Below are 26,852 nucleotides of genomic sequence, written 5' to 3' on the forward strand. Positions count from 1 at the left end.
TGGCGTAGCTTATTTAATAACGAACTGCCTTGTTGAAGAATGCATATTGGTTGGAGGTTCCCCGACAAAGTTATTTAATTTTGAAGACAAACGGATTTTTTTGAAATTTCCTATTCTAAGCATGTGCGAGAAAGAGAGGCAGTGTTCCGAAAAAAAAAGTCAAAATTGTTGCCGGTCTAATGTATATATGTTGCCGGGGACCAACTCAATATTGTTTAAAAAAGATTATGTTCATGTCATATCTGTCACAGAAGATCGAGAAGTCCCGCGTCCTTGTATAAAGACAGTAGCACTAGGATCTCTAAGATGGATTGCGGTAATGTACAGTGGAGGTCGCCGAACTCCGGGCAGTTCTCCAGTCCACTGTGGTTCGGGTTCCGCAAGTGACACATGCTATTGAAGGGACCCGCGAAACGGTGTGGGTGTGTGGGACCGTCGTCGTATGCCAAACTCTGAGCAGTCGTCGTTCTCTTCTATGGGTCAGGTCTGTCCAAGGATAGGGATTACTAGGGCTTCCTTCCATAAGGCGGGCATCAGTTCACCACTCCAAATGCATCAGTTGGTTTGTAGCTCAGTCGGGCAACTTCATTAACACGACCAGTAGTCTCTGCTTGTGCAGTAATTCTCATACCGCGGTCAAAGGACGGTTACAATCATCCCATCCGGCAGACTTGCTGTGTATCGATTCTGATGCAGCTCATAATTCGCTTCTGGTGAAAGGCTTGTTGTATACTTGACCTGAATCGGGTTTGGAACGAACGGGCTACTCTTAGCCCCTTGCTTGATTCGCATGAACGCGGCTGGGAGTGCGGTGTCTGCAGACAGGGACGCAAAGTACCTTCCGAGCTCGTTGCTGATGGTCGTGAGATCAATCGGCGCACACCCGTTAATGGCTGTGTTGCCGCTTACCGCTTGGGCGTTAACTCTCCACCAGAACTCTGAAGTTGAGGAATCCGGGAATATACCCTCGAAAAATCTGGTCCAGTTGGTGTTTTTTATCTCTTCTATCCCTTTGATGGCCTCGTTTCGTTGTATACTTCACCTACTAATTCTGAAATCATCAGCTCGCTGGCTTCGGTGTGGGTCGTCTACAGAAGTCTTTTTCTGTATCAGCAGAACTGTTCGGCGTGCCCTGATGACTCTTCCGACTTTCGAGCACCACCAGTGCACTGCCTGCCGGGGAAGGTTCTCACATATCATGGAAATATAGGAAACGGTGGCCTAATTGTTGATATTGGTGATTTTGTCCAGGGTGTACGACTCGTCCCGATTTATGGTCTCTTCGTAGCGGGACCTTCGACAGGTTGTTGCAAGTGGCATCTTGGCGTATGTAATCTGGATGAGGAAGTAATCGACACGAACAGTCCCATCACAATATCCTGCCCGCATCCTCTAGCAGACGTCGATGGTGGAGTCCGTCCGTCCGTCCGTCCGCGGATTAATGTTAAACGGCTGTCGCCGAGAACATTGGCGTCGTTGTTTTCGACTACTTCGGCATTGCCGTTTCATTTTCTATTGCATACACGTGAGCCGTATATCTTGTGGTGCCCATTTATATGTTCCGCGATGATGATCGGGGTCTCAACTTGGCCAATGATATTCGATATTCGATCTTCCAGGCGGCGGCTTTCAGTTCAATATCCAAATGTCTGTCGGTATGGTACATAGATCCGGATGGCCAGACCCACCGTCCGGTAAACGTTATCTCCGCTGGCGGCGTCCCACAATTATCAATGTCCAAGTTATGATGACGGATTCGTCTAATCCAGGATGCGTGTCTTCTGAAACCCCAGGCAGATGGGCTCAGTCTTAGCAATGATCCGTTGCAGGTCACCCAGGCATCCTCGCAAGCCACTTGTGTTCGACTGAATGACCAGTATCGTTGATTTGATTTTAAAGGCGGTGGAGTGGAAGTTAGACGAGGGCTGGCTCATGTCCGCTGCAACACCTTCACTTCTGACGTCTATTCCGCTCAAAGCTTGTTGGTGGGTCGAAGAGGTGTCCCTATAACCTCCGATGGCGTTGTTGCGAATACCTGCAAAAGATATACAGTGCAGACAGTTCTGGACTAGATGTATCGTACGAGCTTATCCTGGGAGAGGCAGGATTCATCACATCAGCAGCCGCCAGGGACGCATCTGAGTTCGGCGGAATTTCCAAGGGCGTGGCCAGTACGGGGAAGCAAATGCTCGTTATGTCGCTAATCGCAAGCTTGTTAGGATTTCGGTGAGGGTACGATTACTCCCGTTTTTTTTTTCTTTTTTTCATAGTTAGGTATAAAAAGCTTCAAAAGCCTCGCCTCTAGTGTATTGGCATTGTGTGGCACTCACGACTCACTTTCGTGCCTAACCACTAAAATACTCCTTACTTTTTCTTCGCCCTTCTTCCTCACGAAACTACATCGGGGTATTACTTCGTGGGGCGGCTCGTTGGGTTTTCGTCGCATCTCTTTTTTCTGTTCTATCTGGGAGCCTCACATGGTCCATGAAATGGCTCGACCTTTGAGTTTTGATTTAATTCTCGACGCTTTATCGAGATCTATTCGGATATTATCCGACGATGAGTTCTCTAGCAGCGGAATTTGTTTCGGTAGCGATGTCTGTTTCGCGAGCCAATTTTCTCCCATTTTTGTTACGATATAGTTGGTTAGTCCACGGCGGTGAATCTACCCTACTGGAAATTCCCCTACGGTAGATTCTTCTTTCGTCACGTTTCCGTGAGGCATTTAGCTCTTGTGCAGATCGCTAAGCACTAAGAACGTTGAACCTGATATACTCTTGAATGTTCGGTGTGTTCACAAGAAGAAGTCTGCACCTAATACTGCGCCAAAAAAAGGCCAACTTCAAAGTATTCTAATCCTAACCTTTTCTCATTTCAGCCGCTAACTTTGAGTGCCAACAGGAAGGATTCTTCGCAGATCCGAACGATTGCATCGCCTTCTACCGATGCGTGCAGGAAGGAGACAGACTAACGCCGTACAAGTTTCGCTGTGGACCGGGCACGGTTTACTCCGAGGTTGAGAATACCTGCGTCCATCCGAGCAACTCCGAGCGTCCGGAATGTGGTGGCGGCAATAACGAACTCGACAGTAACGATAGTTACGCTCCATCGGAGCCAATGACAGGTGAATCGTCGAATGCGCAGCAAGTATCGGAAAATCCACAATCAGTCGGACCATCCGAACCGGAACCGGAGGAGCCAGCAAAACCATCAGAACAGGAACAACCACCAGAACCAGAACAAGAACCACAACAGCCTCCTGAGCCGGAGCCTTCCGATAATGAAAATGAACTCAACTCAAACGGTGACGACAATAACGAGGAAGACGGAGGATATCACTATGAGAAACCATCTTCTACCGGACCGGAACAATCTTCGACAGCGGATGACAGTTCACCTTGCAAAGAGGAGGGTTTCATTGGAGATCCTGTTGATTGTCAGATTTTCTATCGGTGCGTATCCAATGGAAAAGGCGGATTCACAACGTACTCATTCCGTTGCGGTGACGGAACTGTATGGGACGATCGTATAGATGCTTGTAATCATGATTACGCCGTTGAACGATGCACGAAAAGAGCGGAAAATGATTATGTTGTAAACACTGAATCGTTCAGTCAAACAAACGCTTCAGCGGAACAAAATGCGTCCCAGAGTAGCGGATCAATGACACAAGATGGAGTAACGACTAACACGACATCTTCGCAGAGCAACAGTAGCAGTAATATGAGCCACTACCAGAATATGACAATGTCGACAAGTGATGGACAAGGCAGTTCTACGCAATCTTCCTCGAGCAGTTCAAATTCGAGTAGTAGTAGCAGTTCGAGCAGCAGTAGCAGCAGCTCCAGTTCCAGTTCATCTTCAAACAATAACAACCAATCTAATAACAATAATCAAGGATCTAGCGGACAGGGTTCAAGCAATAATCAGGGAAGCAATCAGAGCCAGAGCTCAAATAACCAGGGGAATAATAATCAACAGAGCTCATCTGGCAACAATCAGAGTCAAGGTCAAAGTGGCAACGGCAACAGTCAAGGTTCCAGTAACAATAACAATCAAAACCAAGGATCGAACAATAACAATCAGGGTAGCAGTCAGGGATCCAACAGCAACAACCAGTGGAATAACAATAATCAAGGACAAAATCAGCACAGTCAAAGCTCCAACAACCAAAATCAAGGATCGAGCAGCAACCAACAACAGTCGTCAAATAATCAATCCAATAATAATAATCAAAACAATCAATCGAATAACAATAATCAAAACAATCAATCGAATAACAATAATCAGAACAGCCAATCGAATAACAACAATCAGAATAATAACAATAATAATCAGAATAACCAAGGAAACCAAAACAATCAAAACAACCAAGGACAATCCGGTTCTCAAAACGGACAACAAGGCCAAAATGGAAATCAATCAAACAATAATAATAACCAGAACCATCAATCTAACAATAATAATCAAAACAGTCAATCGAACAGCAATAACCAGAACAGCCAATCGAATAACAACAATCAGAATAATAACAGCAATAATCAGAACAGCCAATCGAATAATAACAATCAGAATAACAATAATAATCAGAATAACCAAGGCAACAACAACAATCAAAATAACCAAGGACAAACCGGCTCTCAAAATGGACAACAAGGTCAAAATGGCTCTTCGAACAATCAGAATGGTTCCGGAACACCGCAAAGTTCAAACAATGCACAAAAGCCACCAGGTCAGTCAAACAATAACCAACAAGGATCGAATGGCAGCAATCAAACTCCTGCTACTACAAATGCCGAAGCTTCGCAAACAACAGCATCAGGGTCTTCTCAAGAACAAACTACGACTTCAGCACCAGCAACGGAAGGGACAACCACACCCGCATCGACCTCCGCGTCTTCAACTGCAACGATGGCGCAATCGACAACCACGACTACACAGTCATCCACAACTGGTCAGCCTACAACAACAGCCAGCCAATCATCGACCACAGCAGCTCCTACCACTTCCTCCTCATCATCAACAACCAGTGCGTCTACCACTTCAGCTCCGCAACCAGATAACACGGAGGAGAGTACCGATCCAAATCTCAATGAAGTGCAAACTACAACAACCACCGCTGCTACCACTTCTACGACTACGACTTCCACAACAACAGCCAAACCACAGAGCACCACTTCCAAGCCGTCTTCGTCATCATCTAATACCGACAGTGGTAGCTCTCCAGCTTGCACCAGTGACGGTTTTATGGGTGATCCCAACGACTGTCAAAAATTCTATCGTTGCGTGTCGAACGGGCAAGATGGATACACTAAACATGAGTTCAAATGTGGTGACAACACAGTTTGGGATGACAGTACTACGAGCTGCAATCATGCTTGGGCCGTCGAGAATCCCAGTTGCCATCAAGGAATGGCACAACATGCTGGAGGAAATGGTTCACCAGGATCAAGTGGTTCCAATGGTAACGGTCAGAACGGCGGAAACCAAGGTGGGCAAGGCCCTAGTGGATCAAATAATAACAATCAAGGCCCCAATGGTTCGAACGGCGGAGGAGACGGTCCAAGTGGTCCCAATAATAATAATCAAGGTCCCAATGGTCCGAACGGCGGAGGAGATGGTCCAAGTGGTCCCAATAATAATAATCAAGGTCCTAGCGGCCCGAACGGTTCAAACGGCTCAAATGGTCCCAATGGTTCGAACGGCCCGAATGGCCCCAACGGAACCGATGGATCTAAAGATCCCGATGGTCCGAATGGCGGAGGAGACGGTCCAAGTGGCACCGACAATAATAATCAAGGTCCCAATGGTTCAAACGGTGGAGGAGACGGTCCAAGTGGTGCCGACAATAATAATCAAGGTCCCAATGGTTCAAACGGCGGAGATGGGCCTAGTGGTCCCAATAATAATAATCAAGGTCCTAGCGGCCCGGATGGTTCAAACGGCTCGAATGGTCCCGATGGTACGAGCGGCCCGAATGGCCCCGATGGATCTAATGGTCCCGATGGTCCTAATGGTCCCAACGGACCGAACGGTCCTAACGGACCGAATGGTCCAAACGGTCCAGGAGGTCCAGATGGTCCCGATTCAAATGGCCCCGGTGGTCCGGGTGGCCCGGATGGACCAGATAGCTCTGCAGAATCAAATGGACCTAACAATACCGGCTCGTCAACAACTGAAAAACCAGATGAGTCTTCCCAAGGTTCAGGAGGCCCAGAAAGTTCTCAAAGCCCTGATGGATCACAGGAACCTGACCAAGGCAGTAGCAACTCAACCTCAACTATTCCTCCATGTCAGCAAACAACAACTACGAACGCTCCTGCAGTACCTGCTGGCAGCAATGGAGTCTGCGAACGCGAGGGATACATGGAACATGAATCCAACTGTCGAAAGTTCTATCGATGCGTCGATAATGGAAATGGTGGCTATACTAGATACGAGTTCGACTGCGGCCCTGGTACTATTTGGGACAACGATATATTGGCTTGTAACCACCCCTCATCGGTTCAGAACTCCAAATGCGGAACTGGCGGACAGAGTCCTTCGCAAGGCAGCGAAGGTCGCCCTGAAGGTGGAAGTCCACAGGGACCTGGTAACACTTATCTGCCACCAGATCAATCCAGCTCAACAGAATCAATGCCGTCCAGCCAGGAAACAACATCCGAAGCATCAACTACAAGCAGCAATGTAGATAGCACCACCGAGCCTCAAGAAAAAACAACCGAGGGAACATCAAGTTCTGGACAAGAAACAACATCACCGAGTGGTAGCGGTGCTGAAACCACTGAATCACCAACTTCCCAAGAAAAAGATACAACAACGACACAAAGTGAAAAAACAACTACACCATCAAGCCAAGAAACTACCTCGTCTTCCAACCAAGAAACAACCTCGTCTCCGAGCCAAGAAACTACTGCCGATCGTGCCGAAGAAACGACAAAGGGAAGCTCCACAGAACCAACTGCCGATAGTACTACCCAAGCGGGTCATACAGCAACATCTGGCGCGGACACAACGACTCAATCAGCCACAGAACAAACTACCAATGCACAATCTTCCACAACCATGTCTTCGGAAGGATGCGAATCGGAAGGCTATATGCCACACGAAAGTGATTGCAAGAAATTCATTCGATGTGTAGATAATGGCAATGGAGGCTATACCAAGCACGAATTCACTTGCGCCGATGGAACTGCGTGGGATCAAAACCTACAAACCTGTAATTATGATTACGAAGTTGAAAACTGTGGAGCTGATCGACCTCCACAACCTGCGCCAGAACCAGATGCTCAGAGCACACAGAGCCCCCCGGATTCAGAAAACCAAATGACCACTGCCGCACCCACATCTACTACCGCCGGTCAAGAATCTTCCGAAAGTACTACACAACCTCATGAATCGAGCTCTCAAGATACTACAACCGCAGGACAATCTCAAGAAACTACGACCGCCGAAGCGCAAACATCTGAAGGTACTACCAAGGAAACAACTTCTGCGGGCGAAACAACAACACAAAAGCAACCAGAAACTACCGAAGCATCAAGCACAATGTCATCCCAAGAAACAACGACCGCAGAGACTACAACTTCCGCGACAACAGAAGCAACATCGTCTGCTTCAGCAGATACTACAACTGCAGCAGTATCAGAGACCACAACAGCAGCAATGGCTGAAACTACGACATCTGCTGCTCAAGAAACAACTACAACCACCGGTCAGTCCTCTACTGACAGTATGACAACGACCGGATCGTCTCAAGAAACCACTTCTTCCGAAGCGCAAACAACTACTACCACTGCAACAGAAGAGAATCATGAAACAACCTCGAATCAACCATCTAGCGGTGAATGTACATCGGAAGGCTTTATGGGTGATCCAAATGACTGTAAAAAATTCTATCGATGTGTCGATAACGGCAAAGGCGGTTACACAAAGTACGATTTTGATTGCGGGAATGGTACAGCCTGGGACCAGGAACTTCAAACTTGTAATCACGAAAATGTAGTTGAAATGTGCGGCGGCCAAACAGGTAACAATAATCAATCATCCACTAGCACAACATCATCCACTACATCCGCTCCATCAGAATCTACCGCCAAAACAACAACAACCACTACCACTACTACCTCATCCCCACCTCAATCCTCCTCCACAACAAGCATGACAACCACTTCCAAAAGCACGACTACCACTTCCTCCACAAGCACTCAGAGCTCTACGAGTTCATCTACTGCTTCAACCACTCCAAGCATGACTACCACAACCCAAAGCATGACAACTACTTCCTCAAGCACAACTCCACGCATGACAACCACTTCATCTAGCACGGAAAAATCATCCTCAACAACAAGCATGCCTGCTTCATCAACAACAAGCATGTCAACCTCATCTACAACAAGCATGTCAACTTCATCTACAACAAGTATGTCATCATCAACATCGTCACCAACCCCGGTGAACTGTACCGAGGCGGGCTACTTCCCAAATCCCGACGATTGTAAAAAATTCTATCGGTGTGTCGATTGGGACGGAATGGGTGAAAATTTCTCCGTGTTCCACTTTGACTGTCCCGAGGGCACGATATGGGATCCTGCTGTAAATACCTGTAACCACGAGAACAGTGTCTCGCCTCCGAGAGACTGTTCGGGTAAATCAAACACATCCGAATCATCTTCATCCACCGAATCGATGATGATGACAACCACAGATCCCAGTGATGAAACTACAACCTCCTATGTTACAGAGAAACCAAGTGGTACTACCGATGGACCAGCTAATGAAACCACGACTTCAGGAAGTACAGAAACAACATCGGCCGGTCAAGACACCACGACACAGACATCAGCAGAGATGACTACGAAAACAGAAACAACTACTGCACCGACAGACCAAGAAACTACTACACAGCCTGAACCAGACACAACTACTAAAGCTAGTCAGGAAACAACAACGCAAGCTTCACAGATGACAACATCTAGTGAATCTACAACTACGCAGGGACCTGCTGAAACTACGACTCAACCTGAACCAGAGACGACAACTCAACCCGGACAGGAAACAACGGCTCAGCCAACCGAAGCAGGTAAAGATACGACAACTCAATCTACCACTGCAGCAGGACAAGACACTACCACACAGCCAACGGATACAAGCCAAGAAACGACGAGTCAGTCAGCTCAAGAAACTACAACACAGGCAGCAGCCGAGACTACGATGCAGGCTGCCGCCGAGACTACGACGCAAGCCGCCGCCGAGACAACGACTCAGACCGCCGCCGAGACTACGACTCAGGCAGCAGCTGAGACTACGACACAGGCCGCCGCCGAGACTACGACAACCGAATCTGCAGCGACAGAGCCCGCAACGGAGGCAACAACCACAGAACAATCCTCTGCCGAAACAACCACCACCAGCAGTTCAGAACAATCGACTACAGCAGCCCCTGAGAAGTGCCCTGAAGGTTGTCAGAGCAACTGTCCAAAGGTCGAAGAGGGCCAGACTAGCTTTGTCTGTCCGACTGGTTTCCGCCGGCATCCACAGGACTGCAACATGTTCTACCAATGTACGCAGAAACAAAACAGTTACGACTACAGCATAGTGGTGTTCAGCTGCCCCAACGATACCGTCTACAACGATGAAGGAATTCAGTGTAACGAGCCTGCCGAAGGAGACGAGCAATGCCAGGCACCAAGCATGCGATACCTGCGCAGTGCCATTGGACCCCCGGTTAATGTGGTGAGTAATGTTTTCAGTAGAGTCCATTCTTTCATCTCCGTAACGAGTTATCTTTACAGATGCAAGTTCGTACTATGAAACCACTGTGCCCATCAGAGGGTCACTTTGCTCTGGACAACAACAAGTGCAGTTCAACCTTCGTACGCTGCCTACCGGGTGAAGGTCGCAGCAGTGACACTCTGATGCCAAACATGTATCGTTGTCCCAAAGGATACGTTTACTGGGATGTGAGTCGACGATGCGAGCGGGTGGCCAAAATACCGGAATGTAAAAACACACCGATGCAGGAACGATCCGAACTGCCAGTAGAATGGATCAATATTGGAAACCGACGCAAGAGTCTTTTCTGAGCAGATACGAGGGTGTTTGCTCGGATGCGTAGACCGAAACGATTAGTCAACGACCAAGACGAGACGCGCGATTAGTTCAGTAAGCTAGTTAGATGTAGTTTAAGGGATTCTTAGATATAGCTGGTTACTAGAGAGCTTCCACCAACAGGACTGATTTGTACTAATATTTGCACGGACGAAATTCGTCGACGTTGCAGTCACGTTTAAATGTACGAAGAAGGTACTGACTGAAAAGAAGTAATTCAACGAGACATCTATCTAGTTCTAGTCAGGAAGATGTCATATTTTAGTAAAAAAAAAACAACTCTCAAAAGCCATACGGAAAGAAAACAAAAGAAAAACAATTCAAAATATCACAGATATGCAAGTTAGGAACAAAAATTAGTCATTTAAAGTCGTAGGTATTTATTATCAAATGTAAATATTTTCCAACCTTCCGCAAGGAGTGAAAATAGCATCAAAGGGTAGTTTGGCTTATAAACCACACACAACCTATCTCATGGGAGGATGACATTCACATCCAGTTCGCGGCACGGTCACTACCCCGGGCGTGTTTGTGCGTATAACCACGATACGCAGCGGTGGCTGTAATCTTTTCCTGAAAACGAGACTCTCTTGCTCCGGAAACGTTGAGCAGTAGAGAGTTGTGAATTGTTTTCGAGAAAAGTGTCGACAGATGGCACCGTGGGCGAACTATTTGTGAATGAAAGTGAAAGCAGTGTAATTAGAGTTAAGAAAAAAATTGAGTGAATAAATGTAATTTATTGTAGAGATGGGTTGGATTTTTTCTATATAGAAAGGAAATCTAGCTGTACTTCGATGGCGGATAACATATCATATTTTTGGTACATTTCATAAATGGAATTGGATCAGGTTAAAACCGTGGATAATGTTTTTACAATATGTGAAAATACCTTGTGCGCAGCTCTCCTGGGTTCGATTCCCAAACTCACACGCAGGTTTGAGTTTTTTTCCAAAAGAGATTTCTCTAACCCGAAAAGAGGCGGATGACCCTAAGGTTAAAACCTCTATAATCAAAATAAAAAAAATATGTGAAATTAAAACAAAAATCACACTTCTTACCCGTTGGGCTTCGTTATTCACTGAACTGCACTACGGGGTAGCATAGAATAAGGTTTCAATATTATTTAAGAATCCGCGTTAATGGGACCCTCGTTAATGGATACCGCGTAAATTAAAAAAATCCGCGTAAATTTCAAAATCCGCGTAAAAAACCGCGTAAAAAAATACCGCGCAAAAAAACCGCGTAAAAAAACCTGAGTGTATTGCCTTATTTGATGTCTAGGACGCCACCACAGTTGCAATGTGTATAGACATATATGTATACGAGATAATAGACGCACACAGCGATTCTCCACCCTATTTAACCTCGATCTTGCACTAACACAACTGCACTTGGATTAGCCAATTGGTGTTTTAAAAGAAAAATGTTGAATCCGCGAATTAATGCTTTATTTTTTACTCGAAAGACGTATTTACGTTTAATCGATTTATCGAAAAATCTATAATTGGTTTAGAAAAAATTGCGTAAATCGATAAATTGATGTCTGTTAATCGACCATAAAATCCTTCTAGCGACAAATATCAAACTTCGCGAAAATCGCTTACCAAAAGCGTCTTGAATACCACTTTTACTTTTGGATTGTCGAGATAAAATTTATCGATTTTATGATCGATTAATTGACACTACTAATATAGCGCTCGAAAAATAACCGATTATTTGCAAAAAAACGGACATTTCTGCCTTGAATTTCAACATGGTCCGTTTAATCATAGGGACACTCCCCTTAAATATATAAAAAAAATTGAAATTGTAAAAAACGATCAGTTTCACGCAAGAAACTTTGATGCGATAAAGCTCGAGATAGTTTACGAAATTTGGTTGGTGCTTTACTCCGATAAAACTTTTAGTGAGTATCCAAACCCGATAAATTATCCCAAACGTATGGAGTGCTATTTTAAAAGGGCCAAAAAATTCAAACACGGAGAGCATTTTTTCGACTAATATATTCGAGAATTATTCATGGAGATTTTTCTCATTTTGAGAATAAGGTTAAAGAATCACTCTAAACCTTAACTAAATAGGGTTTGGATCCTATTATGGCTTTGTTTCTATTATCGCCCTACCCATTTGAAGGAGTTAGTTAGAACAGCGTCTGACATATTTTTTCATCGTATTGGCTCAAATGATAATGCGATAATTGGAGAATTCCATTCGAATTTTCGTTGCGCTCAGACAGAAGTATTTCATCATTCTCAGGACATTTTTGTCGTTATATTGGTTCTTGGGAACGAAGCAAGGATACTGGTGCCAATTTATACGAATTTCATCGTTTGTAGGGTGCCAAAATTAGGTCTTTACCCTGTATCTCGAAGTACCAGAAATGAATTGCAAAGTGTGGCAATTATATTGACACACATTTTGGTGAAGTAACGATTCTAACGATATTCAAAATGTGGCGGTACACAACCAGGGATACCAGGTACATTTTTAAGCGTCTTCACATTTCATTAAAAAATGTTTTCATTTGTCTTCCAAATGAAAAATATGTCTTTCCAACATTTCAAATGTCTTCAAAATGAAGATATATCTTCACATCTGGCATCGCTGTACACAACATGTATCGACGCATGCGCAGGGATTCCAGGGATTTGCAGGGATTTCAAATATCTTTACATGCAACAAAGAAATGTCTTCATTTGTCTTCAACGACCAAGATTCCGAAATGATTATTGATTTTGAGCCAGAATTCTGTCAGAAATCAGTCACTCCTTTGGTCCTTTGGGATGGGACAGTGGTATTTACACCTTGTCATGGCTAAAAGGCCTAGGTTAAAGCGCCTTTACTCGCTCTAAAGTTGTCAGTGCTGACAAACTAAAACATAAACCTATAAATCTAAGCAATTTTTGGAAATAGAAATCACAACCCTTCAGTTATTGATTGCAGAGTTTTTGCTTTCATCTGCCACCAAATTCGCGACAATAGCATTTTTCACTAAATTTATATCTTTGTCGTCTTTCGTTCCTCACTGAGTGCCTATCACAGACGCCAGAGAGGCAAAGATTTTTCCACCACTTGGACCTTAGATAGCTGCCCATCAACGCATGGACCGGGACCAATTGATTCACGTCTTCCAGCCAGAAACGTTTTTAAACCTCAGTGACTTGATTAGAGACGTTTTTCGCCTCAGAAAATTCCAACGACCTCGGGCTGGAATTGAACATAGACTCACTGGGGTGAGAAGTACCCGCATAAATCTGTACCATATGCCAATCATTGTATCAAACGTCGAAAAATTATTCTCAATATGGTTCGTTCAACAATAGATTAACCATTGCCTTGTACAATATCGAACATAACCAGTATCGTTTTTCCATGCTCGACCACACAAACAACGGGTCGTTAAGAACAGTCATGTTAAGCTACAGGTTTTTGGAGCAGCGTGAACAGATACGTGAATAACAAAGCCCACCAGAGCAATATTAACCTCAAGCGCAAAAGTACAATGTAGTATACAAATCTCCGATATAGGATACACGGGAGGTATTGGAAATGGTAACTAAAATGAGTATGGTAGTATAATAGTTGAATTATAATGGTGGAATGTATCAGTAGTATTCCCAATATGGTGAGTATTATATGAATAGTTAGGAAATGGTTCCGAAGATTTCTGGAATGGAATTTATTTATACGGGTAGTGACGAGAGGCACTCAACCACCGGCAGGGATGTTATGCACCTCAGAGCAAACAAAGAGAAAAATAACAAACGCTCTTTGCACTTTTCATGCGAACCACCGCTTTTCTCTTTCACAATAAACCTCTTCACTTCGATGTGTGTTGCTCCCACACGTGTATTCTACTCTATGACTACACACCACAAAGAGTAGAAATAAAGAGGCTCTTTAGTATCTTGATCCCACGCCCACGTAAGTAGAGAAGGCAACCAAAAAACATTTTTAAAACGTTCTTCCAATCAAACTTTATCTGAATTATAGTTTGATTCGCCTTCCTTCCTGCTTTCCAGTGAGGGGAGGCACAAAAAAGTGACTCTTCAAGGTGACTCCTTGAACGAAATTGTGCAGCTCTTGGTACACAGATCTCACTCTTTTTCGTTTTCAAGTTTGTCTTTGTGCGGTCGTTCTGTACATCGCAGTGTTTTTGTGCTGCTCTATTTTTAATCGGTGAATTTCGCTCATTGTGGCTCATTGTGTGAGCAAATAACAGGCCTGACCACCGGCGCACTAAATGGTAAAATATATGAAAGACCCATCGCTTTTAAGGGGTTACATACCTTCTTGTGCAAAAAATGCCCAGAAAGTTTAAATTTACGTAGGGGCATAAAGCAATGATTTCATTACATTAAACTTATAGTATTTTGGTAGTATATTTTTCAGTGCAATAAACAAGCATAAGATTATAAACATATATTGATAATTTGCGGAGTCATTGCTTTTTCCCCGACACCGTTTATTATTTAAGAGGTTTGCGGTGATCACGATTGAAAACCAGTAGATCAACTAAAGTCGTAAAACTCAAAAAATTTCATTAATATATGAGTATTGCTCGTACATTAACGATTAGTTGAATAAATAATAATTTGTGCATGCATTCGAGAACGTTTTTCCTAAAAAAAATCACTGTTTTAAGCTCTAAAAATTGTATGCGAAAATTCCAATCCACAAAACAAAAATTTATGCATGAAAAAGGAATCGTTAAGGTACGAGATAAATTAGTTACGATTGAGTGGTTTTTCGGCAATCGTGATCACGGAAAACCCGTTGTTGGAAACGACATTTCGATAAAAATCGAGTTTAACATTTCAAGTTAGCACTGCTCTTGGTAGATTTCATTGGGTTTTAGGAGCTATGCTTCTGAGCTATACAGGGAGAACGACGATTCAAACTAAAATTCAGATAAAGTACTGTTTCAACATACTTTTTTATTGAATTTACTGGTTCCGTGCGCATGGAACCAAAATGCACAATAAAGAGCATCTTTATTTTTACTTTTTGTGTGCACATGGGAGCAACACATAAGTCAAGATGTATATTATAAAAGAGAAGAGCGGTGGTTTTGTAAGTTTTTCTGGTGCCAGTAACTGACAATATGAATGCGAATCACCGAAAATGAAAATTTTGGTGGAAATATTTTCATTACAGCGTGCTTGAGTTTCGGACAGAAAATTTTAGACGTATCTTTATAAAATTATAATGAATTTATCTATCAACACTATAGTGTATTTTGCGGTTTCTGTTTTTTTCATGATTTATCCTACCTATTTTTCTGATAAAAATAACGGTAACAAATACATATAACTGTATTTTTCATCTTAATTTTCTTCAGAAAGCTAGGTTTCTCACTTAACCCATTCATGTTTATGGTGTCTGTAGAGCACCGTAATTTTAAACAGTTATAGATGTTGGTTTCCATACGATTTGTTTAGAAAGACAAATAAACTTGATAACTGGGGCTATCACTTTGATTTGAGCACCAGGCATTGCATTTATCGCTCATATGAGTAAATGCGTACAGATAATTTGCCACTACGACAATAAAAACTCACATTTTCACACGAAAAGTTATTGGCATTCACACAACTTCTCCGGATAAATACAACGTGTTATTTTTCCGGATAAATAAAACCGCCGGAGAATGAGTTTATCACGGTATCCTTTTTCACTCGCTGTCTTGTTGCCACTATTCCAAAACACGAAAAAACAAGTCTATCGTACTTCTTTGCCGCCTTTCTTTGAAATTTTATGCATGCAGTCGTGATTCGCTGGTTGGGCCACACCTCTGTCCAACTAACGAATTTGATTCGTTAGTTGGACCGACGGACAGATGTCAAAAACTCTCCGAAGCAGACGTTAGGAGTGTAATTGCATCTATTCACATCTCTGAAAATTGTCAGATTGATTGTCAAAGTAAATTTGACATAAGATATTGACATTCAGATGCTTTTTAGTTGGACAATGGTCCAACTAGCGGAGGTCCAACTAAAAAGCGGTCCAGTTAAAAAGTGCCCAACCAGCGAATCACGACTGTATTTTATTGATTTCCACGAAATTGAAATACTGTCCTTCTCCCGTGAGAAGGAAAAAATTAAATAAATTTTATCCGGAAAATTAGTATTATCGGAATTAGTATTATCAGCAGCATGAAGTTATTACTGTTTATTTTTTTTTTTATCTTAAATACGTTTATTTAGGCCCAAATGCTTTAGCTTAACGAGGCCGATAATTCATTTTTTTTTAATTACATGTCACATGTTAGTGGGGAAAAGGAAAGCCGTATTTAGGGGCGGCTTGCTCCCCTCTTATGTAAGTAAAGGAAAAAGGTAGGAAGTGGGATACATATTGTGTAATTGACATCGTCGTTTGCTGATTGATCATTGTGGCGGATATGCACACTTTGTTGTAGTGTTGTAGTTTCCAGCCTGTAATCGCAGGGGCGAGGGGAGGGTCGATATTTCGGATAATTATTGGCACTCTGATACTGTCATGATGTTCTCTATATCATCTGCATGTGAGGTATGTCATGATGTTCTGGGTAGACGGTTATCAAGAAGGGTATGCACCGAAGACTCGTGAAGCAATGCCATATTGTAGATACAGGGATAGGTTGGTGAGATTCTACTGTGAATGAGAGAGGGGAAAATGTATTAAACTTGGACATCAATGGTTTTCAAAAAGATATAGATAAGAAAAATATAGGGGTGGTCACGGCTTGCCAGGACGTCCCGGACTGGCTCATAGGGTGATCTACCTCGGGCCCGAAGGGAATCTATTAGTTGGGACCTGGCAACACAGTACTCTGCGCACAGCCAAACAACATGCTCGATGTCGTGGTAGCCGTTCTCACAAACACAATGATTACTTTCAGCAAGCCCTATACGACGGAGATGCGCGTCAAACGAGTAATGGTTGGACATGATCCTTGACATCGTACGAATAAAGTCCCGGTTCACATCCAACCCCTTAAACCAAGCATTCGTTGATACCTTCGGGATAATGGAATGTAGCCACCGTCCCAGATGCCCATTGCTCCATGAGGTTTGCCAACTATCGAGCGTCCTCTGACGAGAGATACTGAAAAATTCGTTGAAGCAAATTGGTCTTTCGTAAGTGTCGCCTTCTAATGCGCCCACCTTGGCTAAAGAGTCCGCCTTCTCATTGCCCGCAATAGAACAATGTGACGGGACCCAAACCAAGGTAATCTGGTAAGATTTTTCAGATAAAGCACTCAGATATTCCCGTATTTTCCCCAGGAAATACGGTGAGTGCTTTCCAGGCTTCGCCGCACGGATGGCCTCAATGGAGCTGAGACTATCCGAAACGATGAAGTAATGGTCTGAGGGCAGGGTGTCAATGATCCCGAGAGTATACTGAATGGCAGCTAATTCTGCGACGTAAATTGAAGCAGGATCATTGAGTTTGAATGAGGCAGCAAGATTTTCGTTGAAGATACCGAAGCCTGTGGACCCGTTGAGAATTGATCCGTCAGTGTAGAACATTTTGGCGCAGTCGACTTGATGGTATTTGTTATAGAAAATATTTGGGACCACTTGTGGGCGAATATGATCCGGAATTCCACAAATCTCTTCCTTCATGGATGTATCGAAAAATACAGTGTGATCAGAAGTATCTAAGAGATGAACACGGTTGACGTTATACGTAGATGAATTGATGTTCTGTGCCATGTAATCGAAGTACAAGGACATGAATCGGGTCTGAGAATTAAGCTCGACAAGCCTTTCGCAATTTGCAATCACCAATGGGTTCAGAATATCGCATCGAATGAGTAATCGATATGAGAGGTCCCAAAATCGATTTTTCAGAGGAAGAACGCCCGCCAGCACTTCGAGACTCATCGTATGGGTCGAGTGCATGCAACCCAAGGCAATACGCAAGCAACGATACTGGATTCGCTCCAGTTTGATGAAATGTATGTTCGCAGCGGAGCGAAAGCAGAAACATCCGTACTCCAACACTGATAATATCGTTGTTTGGTACAGCCTGATTAGGTCTCCTGGATGGGCACCCCACCATGTTCCAGTTATTGTACGGAAAAAGTTGATCCTTTGTTGGCACTTCTGTTTCAGATACCTAATGTGACATCCCCAGGTACCTTTAGAGTCGAACCATACCCCGAGATATTTGAATGTTGAAGCCTGAGCAATAGTTTGATCCATTAATTGAAGCTGTAGTTGCGCTGGTTCACGCTTTCTAGAAAATACGACTAGCTCAGTTTTCTCCGTGGAGAACTCGATACCCAGCTGGAGAGCCCAAGCAGACAAATTGTCCAAGGTATCTTGCAGTGGTCCTTGCAAGTCGACGGCTTTAGGACCTGTAATAGAGACCACACCGTCATCTGCAAGCTGCCTTAGCGTGCAGGAATTGACAAGACATTCGTCAATGTCATTCACGTAAAAATTGTAGAGGAGAGGGCTTAGACATGAGCCCTGGGGAAGGCCCATGTAGCTAAATCGTGATGTCGATAAATCGCCATGCGAGAAATGCATTTGTTTTTCAGACAACAGGTTTAGCAAAAAGTTATTTAAAATTGGCGAAAGACCATGCTGGTGCAACTTCTCATAAAGAATGTTGATCGAAACTGAATCGAAAGCCCCCTTAATATCCAAGAATACTGATGCCATCTGCTCTTTCTTAGCATATGCCATTTGAATTTCTGTTGAGAGCAACGCAAGGCAATCGTTCGTCCCTTTGCCTTTGCGGAAGCCAAATTGTGTATCTGACAGTAAGCCATTTGTTTCGACCCAATTATCGAGGCGAAACAAGATCATTTTTTCGAATAACTTCCGGATACAGGACAGCATTGCAATCGGACGATACGAATTATGGTCGGAGGCTGGTTTTCCTGGTTTTTGGATGGCGATGACCCTCACCTGTCTCCAGTCATGTGGGACAATGTTACCCTCAAGAAACCTATTAAATAAATTCAACAAGCGTCTTTTGGCAGAGTCTGGCAGATTCTTCAACAAGTTGAATTTGATTCTATCTGGCCCCGGGGCTTTATTGTTACATGATAAGAGAGCAAGTGAGAACTCCACCATCGCAAACGGTGTTTCGTTCGCGGTATTGTAAGGCGACGCGGCGCGGTAGATTTTCTGTGCCGGGGCGGAATCCGGACAAACTTTCTTGGCGAAATCGAATATCCAACGGTTTGAATATTCCACGCTCTCGTTAGTACTGTTTCGGTTTCGCATACGTCGGGCCGTGCCCCAAAGAGTGCTCATCGATGTTTCTCTTGTTAACCCGTCGACAAACCGGCGCCAGTAACTGCGTTTCTTAGCTTTCATTAAATTTTTCATTCGCTTTTCTAATATCGCGTACACTCGATAACTAGCAACTAACCCGTCGTTCCGGAAGGTTTTATACGCGGCAGCTTTCTCCGCGTACACGTTTGAGCACTCTTTGTCCCACCACGGGTTGGGAGAACGTTTTTGGGTGTTCACGTCGGGTACTCGTTTCGTCTGAGTTTGAATCGCGCTATCGAGAATCGAGTTGGACAAAAACTTATATTCTTCCTCCGGGGGAAGTACCTGTGTTGAATCGATAGTTTTGGATATCGCAGCAGCGTAGCTCTTCCAATCAATGTTTCGTGTGAGGTCATAGGGAACATTGATTGGTACCGATGGTCTTGAACCAGTGGTGATTGCAATTACAATTGGTAAGTGGTCACTACCGTGGGGATCAGATATTACCTTCCACTTGCAATCTAACCGTAGTGATGTCGAGCATAAAGATATGTCCAGTGCACTTGCTTGCGCAGGTGGTCTAGGGATCCGTGTCATTTCTCCTGTGTTCAGAATTGTCATATTGAAGTTGTCACAAAGGTCTTGAATTGTCGAAGATCGATTATCGTCGTATAGACAGCCCCACCCCGTACCGTGAGAGTTAAAGTCTCCAAGAAGCAGGAGGGGCGAGGGAAGGTGTTCAATCACGTTGAAGAATCTTCGATATCCCATCATGGCCCTAGGAGGAATGTAAATAGAAGCAATGCAAAGATCTTTGCCTTTGATTGTTGTTTGACAAGCGACAACTTCAATGCCTGGCGTCGAAGGGAGGTTGATTCGATTGAAGGAGTAGCACTTTTTGATCCCTAAAAGTACCCCCCCATATGAGTCTTCTCGATCCAAGCGGATAATGTTAAAATCGTGGAAGTTGAGGTTTATATTAGAAGTTAGCCATGTTTCACATAAGGAAAATGCATCACAATGATTGTAATTTAGCAAGTGTTTTAATGAATCGATTTTGGGGATAATACTTCTGCAGTTCCACTGTAAAACAGTGATCAGATCCCTGATTCCGTCTAACAAGTTGGCCATCGAAGGATACGATCGCTGTAAGGAGGGGCCATTGTTCAGTCAACTGTTTTAAAAATGTTCTTACTGTTGGTAGAATAGCAACCAGCAAGCTTTTCATAGGATCGGTAATGTTGAAAGCTGTGAATATCCAGTCCACAATGTCAGAAAATTTAAGGAATCCCGTTTTAGGGTGAGTTTCTGACTGTAAAATTGGAGCACTTGGGATTTTTGGTGCCCCGGGGAGTGCTGGGAACTCCTGGTTGTATCTCAATTTCCCAAAACCAGGAGGTATTATCTTCGGATTTGTACCAGCACTTCCAGTTGATGAATTATTTTTATTTTGTACCCTTGTTTGGGACAACCTAGGACCCTTACGAGGAAGTTCAGGTGAGTTTTGATTAGGTCTTTTCCTAGAGTTTCCAAGCGGAGCCAAAGAATGCCCCTCGCAAGGGTCGTTAGAGGCGTTATCGTCAGTTGGCAAGAGAGCGAATGGGTTTTCGGAGATAAGTGGAACAGCTCTTTTAAGCATTTCTGCGTAAGAGCGTCTGGAGCGATCTTTGGCGGATCGCTTCAGTTTATCCGCGCGAAGTTTGTACGTTGGGCATGTCAAAAGTGCATGCGGATTCTCCCCACAGTAAACACACTTCTCAGCGGGGCTACTGCAAGTATCATCCGCATGGCGTTCCCCACATTTACCGCACCGTTGCTTGTTGCTACAGTAGGTGGCCGTGTGACCTAGCTGCTTGCAATTGGAACAATTCATGACCCGCGGTACAAACAGGCGTACAGGTAGACGAGCTCCTCCCACTTCAACGTAGCTCGGAAGTGCAGATCCGGCGAAGGTTACGCGAAACGAGTCTGATGGATAGTAATTACCATCTTCGATGGACTTTGAGTGCAATTGCTTGCACTCCAAAATCTTAACTGATTGAAGGTTAGGGTCCTTAAAGCGGCCAGCCCCATCATTCATCAGATCATCGACAGTTAGACCCGCATCACTTACCACACCGTCGATCTCCACATCACGAGAAGGGATGTAGACGCGATACTCCAGCGTAAAGAGGCTATTGCTAACGATATCATTGGCCTGTTTCAAGTCAGTAACGACTACGCGCAGTTTATCTGACTGAACCTTTTTAATCTCGGTTACGGCCGAGTAACGTTTTGTCAGCTCCCGTGCAACAGTTATGCTGTTTAACGGTTTATTTTTGGGCCGAAAGTATACCACCCAAGGACCAGCGGATCCATCCTGGTAAACCTTGACTCGGGGGGGCTGTGAGACATTGGGGGGAAGTGGATCGATCATAACATTATCTGTCTCAGTATCAGATATATGTTCTTCTTCCCCATAATATTCGTCTTCGGAGGGTGATCCTTCTGTTTGTTCCATTTTGTTGCGGGAGCAACACGCTCGACCGCACTGTTTAACTTAAATCAAAATAAAAAATCAAAAGCAATAAAAAGAAAAAAAAATCGATAAGAAAAGTAAAAAACAAAACACTTCACCAGTTGGTTCCTGACGAGCTGGTAGGTGAATTGATCCTTCGTTTGTTTTATCCGTCACCCGCGTGACCTTCACACAATAGAGCTGATATAGCTCGTCTAAACAAAGCCGTCTTTCAGGCAAGAAAACTGTTTAGTAACTTCACTGCACCGATATCGCAGGTAATAACTATCACTCGCGGGACTGTTTATTACTAATGCTTTACTGCAGCCTCTGCCACAGCAAGCACCTTCGTACCACCGAAAAAACTAAACCACACCGGAGAGAACAAAAAGCACTTGTTTCCCGGTACAAAGTTGGGTTACGAATGTTTTGAGCTTACTGTTTATGTTCGATATTATACCAAGGAGTGGATAAACTATTGTTGAACGAACCATATTGAAAATGGTTTTTAAACGTTTGATGGAATGGTTAGCAAATGGTACACATTTATGCGGGTTTCCGATCGCTTGAATATTGCCTTCTCATTAGCTAATAAAAAACTCATAACAAACGGCAAATCAAATTTATATTTATCATTCCAAGGTGTGCTTATTTATTGGGAAACCTTATAATGATAAAAACTATCTTGAATTTAAGAAATATATACCACAGAGAACAGACGTTCATCTTCAGCATTCAACTTGTGTAAAATCTCTAACGGTTTCGAAGGTAGTTTGGATATCTAAACCAGGTGCGCTACTGTCGTCATGTTTTTTTGTGGCTGAGTTCGACAGAATTGACAGCGGTTATTCCTCTACCCAGTCAAACTAGTCCGGAACCGATTCGGTCTTCCAGCATGAATTCCATCTCAAATGCGTCAACCGATTGAGTCGGAATCGGTTGTTTTCTTTGAGCTAGATTCCATGCTGAATCCATCCAGGATTTCGAACCGGTTCCGGAATCGATTTGACGGATAGTTGGGATAGGTTGGTGTGGCGGCGCTAGTGTTTTTAGTATATTAATTCAAATGTTTACACACGTTTTTTAAATATTTTTGTTCGATCATGGATGTCTGTTCTCTGTGTATATACTATCGGTGGAGCGAAACTAAAACTCATCAAACGTTCCAATTTTCTCCCTACCCAGAGTCAATCCGTTGAACATAGATATCAGTCGCCTTCAAATTGGTATAATCAAATATGACCTCAGCAAAGATAAACTCAAGATAGAGTGGTCAGGGATTTTCCATGTACCAATTCAATGCGACCCCTCGACGAAAACGGTTCACCGTCATATTGACAGTTGAGCAGTTTTTGAAACATCAAACGGCGTCGATATACGCGTCGTTTTTATTATTGCAATGATTATTGTAACCAGCGTCCAAATGAATTATTCCACCTGAAAAGACGTAGCTGAGTAAACCGGTAGGTTTCATGGTTTGCAGTTGATGTATCTAGAACTTCAGTGAAAATTGTTTTAATTTCGACAGACGTGCTTAAACAACGATCGTGTTCAATTTAGGAAATCATTTTTTTTCTTTCATATTGTAAACACTCAATCCGCGTAATTTCTTCTGAAGAATATAACCGAGCTAATTTACATGTGAAAAAAGAACCTACCTGCACTAGTTCTAGCCGTTCTCTAGGCTGGAAAAACGTATTTTCCTTATACATTATAAGTTCTAATCAAATCTGACCAAACTTACATGTTTACATCATGTTTTTCACAGTTTGTTTGATGTGTATCCATGGATTTTTGTTGGCGCGATCGACGCTTGTTAACAAGGGGAGAACAAAAGCATACTATTATTGAGTTCACCGGTTCACGGTTGCTGAACCATATTTTGTCAATTGCTTGTATGGGACGTAGTAATCTTGAGTTTATCTTTGACCTCAGTACTGTATATCAAAGTTCACAGTTATTGATTATATCCGTTAGGTATTAGCTATTAATCTACCTAGAAAGGACAAACCGGACATAATATTATGTTGAAATGGCGACATAAAAAGCTCGGTTTGAGCGGACCACCCCTCGGCAATGCATAGCAAAAATTTTTATCCGTTTTTATCCACGTCGTCTGGCCACACTGATCGCAGTAATCCGCCTACTGTCAAAAGATATCGTTCAATGAACGACGAGTGAAATCAGAGAGGAAGAGAGAAAAATAATAGAAAGAAATTGCATCCACATAGGTAAAAGTCTGTCGGTCGCTCGACTGGTTGGTTCTAGTTGGTCAAGCTTACGTAATTTCAGCGATAGATTCAATACAATTTGAATCTTTAAATATAACATCGACTGGAGATCAAAGTGCCGGGCTAGGTTTTACGAGCAAGGAAGTGCATTCGTTCGGGGAATGAGCGTCGCGAACGGTAGCGTGATTGTTCAGTGCTGTTAATTTAGACGAATCATTTCCTGTCTGTGCCGTGCAAGAATTGCCCTTTAGCGCTATCGATTTTGGTGCTACACTAGCGGTCACGTAATCGGAGAAACATCGGAAACAATCCAGAAGGACCTAACAACCTAGCGAAATGTTTGCAGTTTGCAAAAGCGGTGGAGCGCTGATCACCAGTGTCCAAAGGTAAATTCGTTAAACTAGATATAGGTATATTTCGGGCTGCTTTACGCAGTTGGGTATTTTTAATATACCTCCCACCTAAAGTTGAAATTAAAAACTATAAACCTGCGACAAAAATACATTCATTGTTCCAATTTGGCGAGCAACCTGTATTTTTGCCACACAGTTGCATGAAACACCCTTTTCTCGATAAACTCTTTTACTCTCTTGACAAACGCAGCTCCCAAGCACCACCCACCCCAGCTCTCCGTACATCTGACAGATGGGAGAGCAGAATGAAGAATATTGCATCACCTGCTTTGTGGCTCTCTTCCAAATGAAAACAAAAACAAACAGGTGCCTAAATTGATAAACACGATATGCTAGGGTATCGAACCTTTTTATGGGGTGGTACTGTTGATTTTTATACTGTATTGTTATTGCAATAATCGGCTGTTCCCTCGTTGGCGTTCAGCGTAAGCCATTTTTTGTGCAACAAGAGGTTTTTGTCCAGACATCTCTGCTCAATTCATCTGATTCACTGCGCTATTTTTTGAAAACCATGTGTTGATGCCGCCAAAACTTTTTTGGTCTGCGTCTGAAAAGTATAGGATATAAAAAATTAAAGCTTTGATATGTTTTATTTGCGTGCCTTAAAATTAAAGCTTTATTGTCTAATTGACCCCAAGTTGGCGTCAGTTGCTGACGAGGTTGCTTTTGAACTAAACCAGCTACAAGGCATTCCAGTTAAAAAGTCAACGGGTAAATCACGATTCTTTATCATTCTGTAAAATTTGGTTTCTTCGAACATTATGCCTTATTGAAATTTTGATTTTCATTATCTACATTAATATTCTTTACAAGTTGATTACAAATTTTCTTTGACCTGATTTACAGACTTTAGCACACTAAAATAAAAAATAAAAACTTGAACATTAATTCTATAATTTATCATCCCAGAATGTTTTTTGTCAAATTTAAATACCGAATCATTCTAAATATTTAATTACCATTGGAAATCACGTTTTGCATACCTAATTCGGCAAAACAATTCATTCGAGAAAAGAGCAGTCGACGAAATAGCCCAGATCCAAATTAATTCGTTGTCAAATATTTGACACAACGTTGAGAAACGGTTGCAATTTGCCGTCTTTGGTTTTATTTCCTCGTCGAGATTAGGACCATTTATTTCAGGATATCGAAGTAAGCGTGAGAAGTTGAAGAGCAATTAAGAATGCTATTTTAATGCTAGTAACCTTCACTACAGATTTCTTCTAGCCTGCTGGGTGCATCGATTTGGAACAGTGAACAGTGAATGTTTTAGAACATTCAACGCATACAGAATTGACTTTTGACAGTTGATAGATGTGCCGTGAGTTCGTAGTAAGTTGGTAGACGAGGACAGCGTATTTCTGCGTATGGTGGAATTTGGCACGTTGTCAGAAGTTTTCAGTGAATTATGTATTTATTTTTAGAAATTCACTTTGCGATGGTACACGATTTCTTTCTCATCTCATTAGTAAGGGAATACACCATTTGATCAGTTATTCGGCATACAACCAATGTATTGCGTTTGAATATTTATCAATACTTTTACTTCGCTGCCATGATGTAGTATGACAACAAATCTATTGAGCAAAATGGTACATAGTACTATTTGAGTCAATGAATTGAACAGCGGTGTGATGAATAGCGGAGTTAAGGTGCATTAAGTAACAGTCACCCTACCTGTTCAGTTGTGTAAGATTTAATTTTACTTCCCGTTGAAATCACTGATTCAGTTCTAAATTAGGGTTCTATTAAAACCTTTCTGAACTTACCAAATACTGTAATTATTCCTTTCACAATGGGCTGCTCCATAAACAATATGGTATAACAGACTGTAATCCCTACTAGTTTTTACTTTGAGATAATATCTGTATGTCACATATGTGGAGATTGCCACATATCAACTTTACCAGCAAAGCGGCACAACATACTTATCAGAGAGAACAAAACAATTTTGTAATACAATTTCCTAGATTATTGTCAATGTACAAAACGATAAGATTGGTTAGAAACAATAATTGTGAGTGTCTGTCGTTTTCCACAGTACCAAAATAACTGCAACTGTAACCGTATATTTGTCCCATGCTCTGTGGGGTATAATATCTACATATGGCTGAATTGCGATTATATGCTGGGGAACCTAATAGAAGTAATGCACAGCGAAAAGAAAACTCGCGAAAGTTGGCACAGATACAGCGTGTAGTGCGTAGACCGGTTGAACAATTTCATCAACTAAAGTTCAAGGTCCTATCCCGCCTCTATTTGATTAGTGCTATTAATGGTCATCAAGTTTTATTGGCAAAGTACCCAATCTTGTTGATATAGCTATCTATCCCTTTATCTGCTTTCGGGTTGATTTTTTTAAACGAAGCATCATTACAAATGTTTA

The 26,852-nt window shown here is 42.8% G+C and overlaps 1 protein-coding gene across 1 annotated transcript; it reads left to right on the plus strand.

Moving 5' to 3' along the window:
* Positions 1–2,874: 2,874 nt before the first annotated feature.
* On the plus strand, positions 2,875–10,856 carry LOC131695331 (mucin-19-like; the record flags this gene model as incomplete). Its single annotated transcript, XM_058983794.1, has 3 exons — positions 2,875–8,029; positions 8,744–9,735; positions 9,795–10,856. Coding segments are annotated over 3 exons (6,438 nt in total), but the record flags the coding sequence as incomplete, so codon positions are not given.
* Positions 10,857–26,852: the final 15,996 nt, after the last annotated feature.

This window comes from Topomyia yanbarensis, unplaced genomic scaffold, assembly GCF_030247195.1.
Source record: "Topomyia yanbarensis strain Yona2022 unplaced genomic scaffold, ASM3024719v1 HiC_scaffold_367, whole genome shotgun sequence".
Classification (NCBI taxonomy): domain Eukaryota; kingdom Metazoa; phylum Arthropoda; class Insecta; order Diptera; family Culicidae; genus Topomyia; species Topomyia yanbarensis.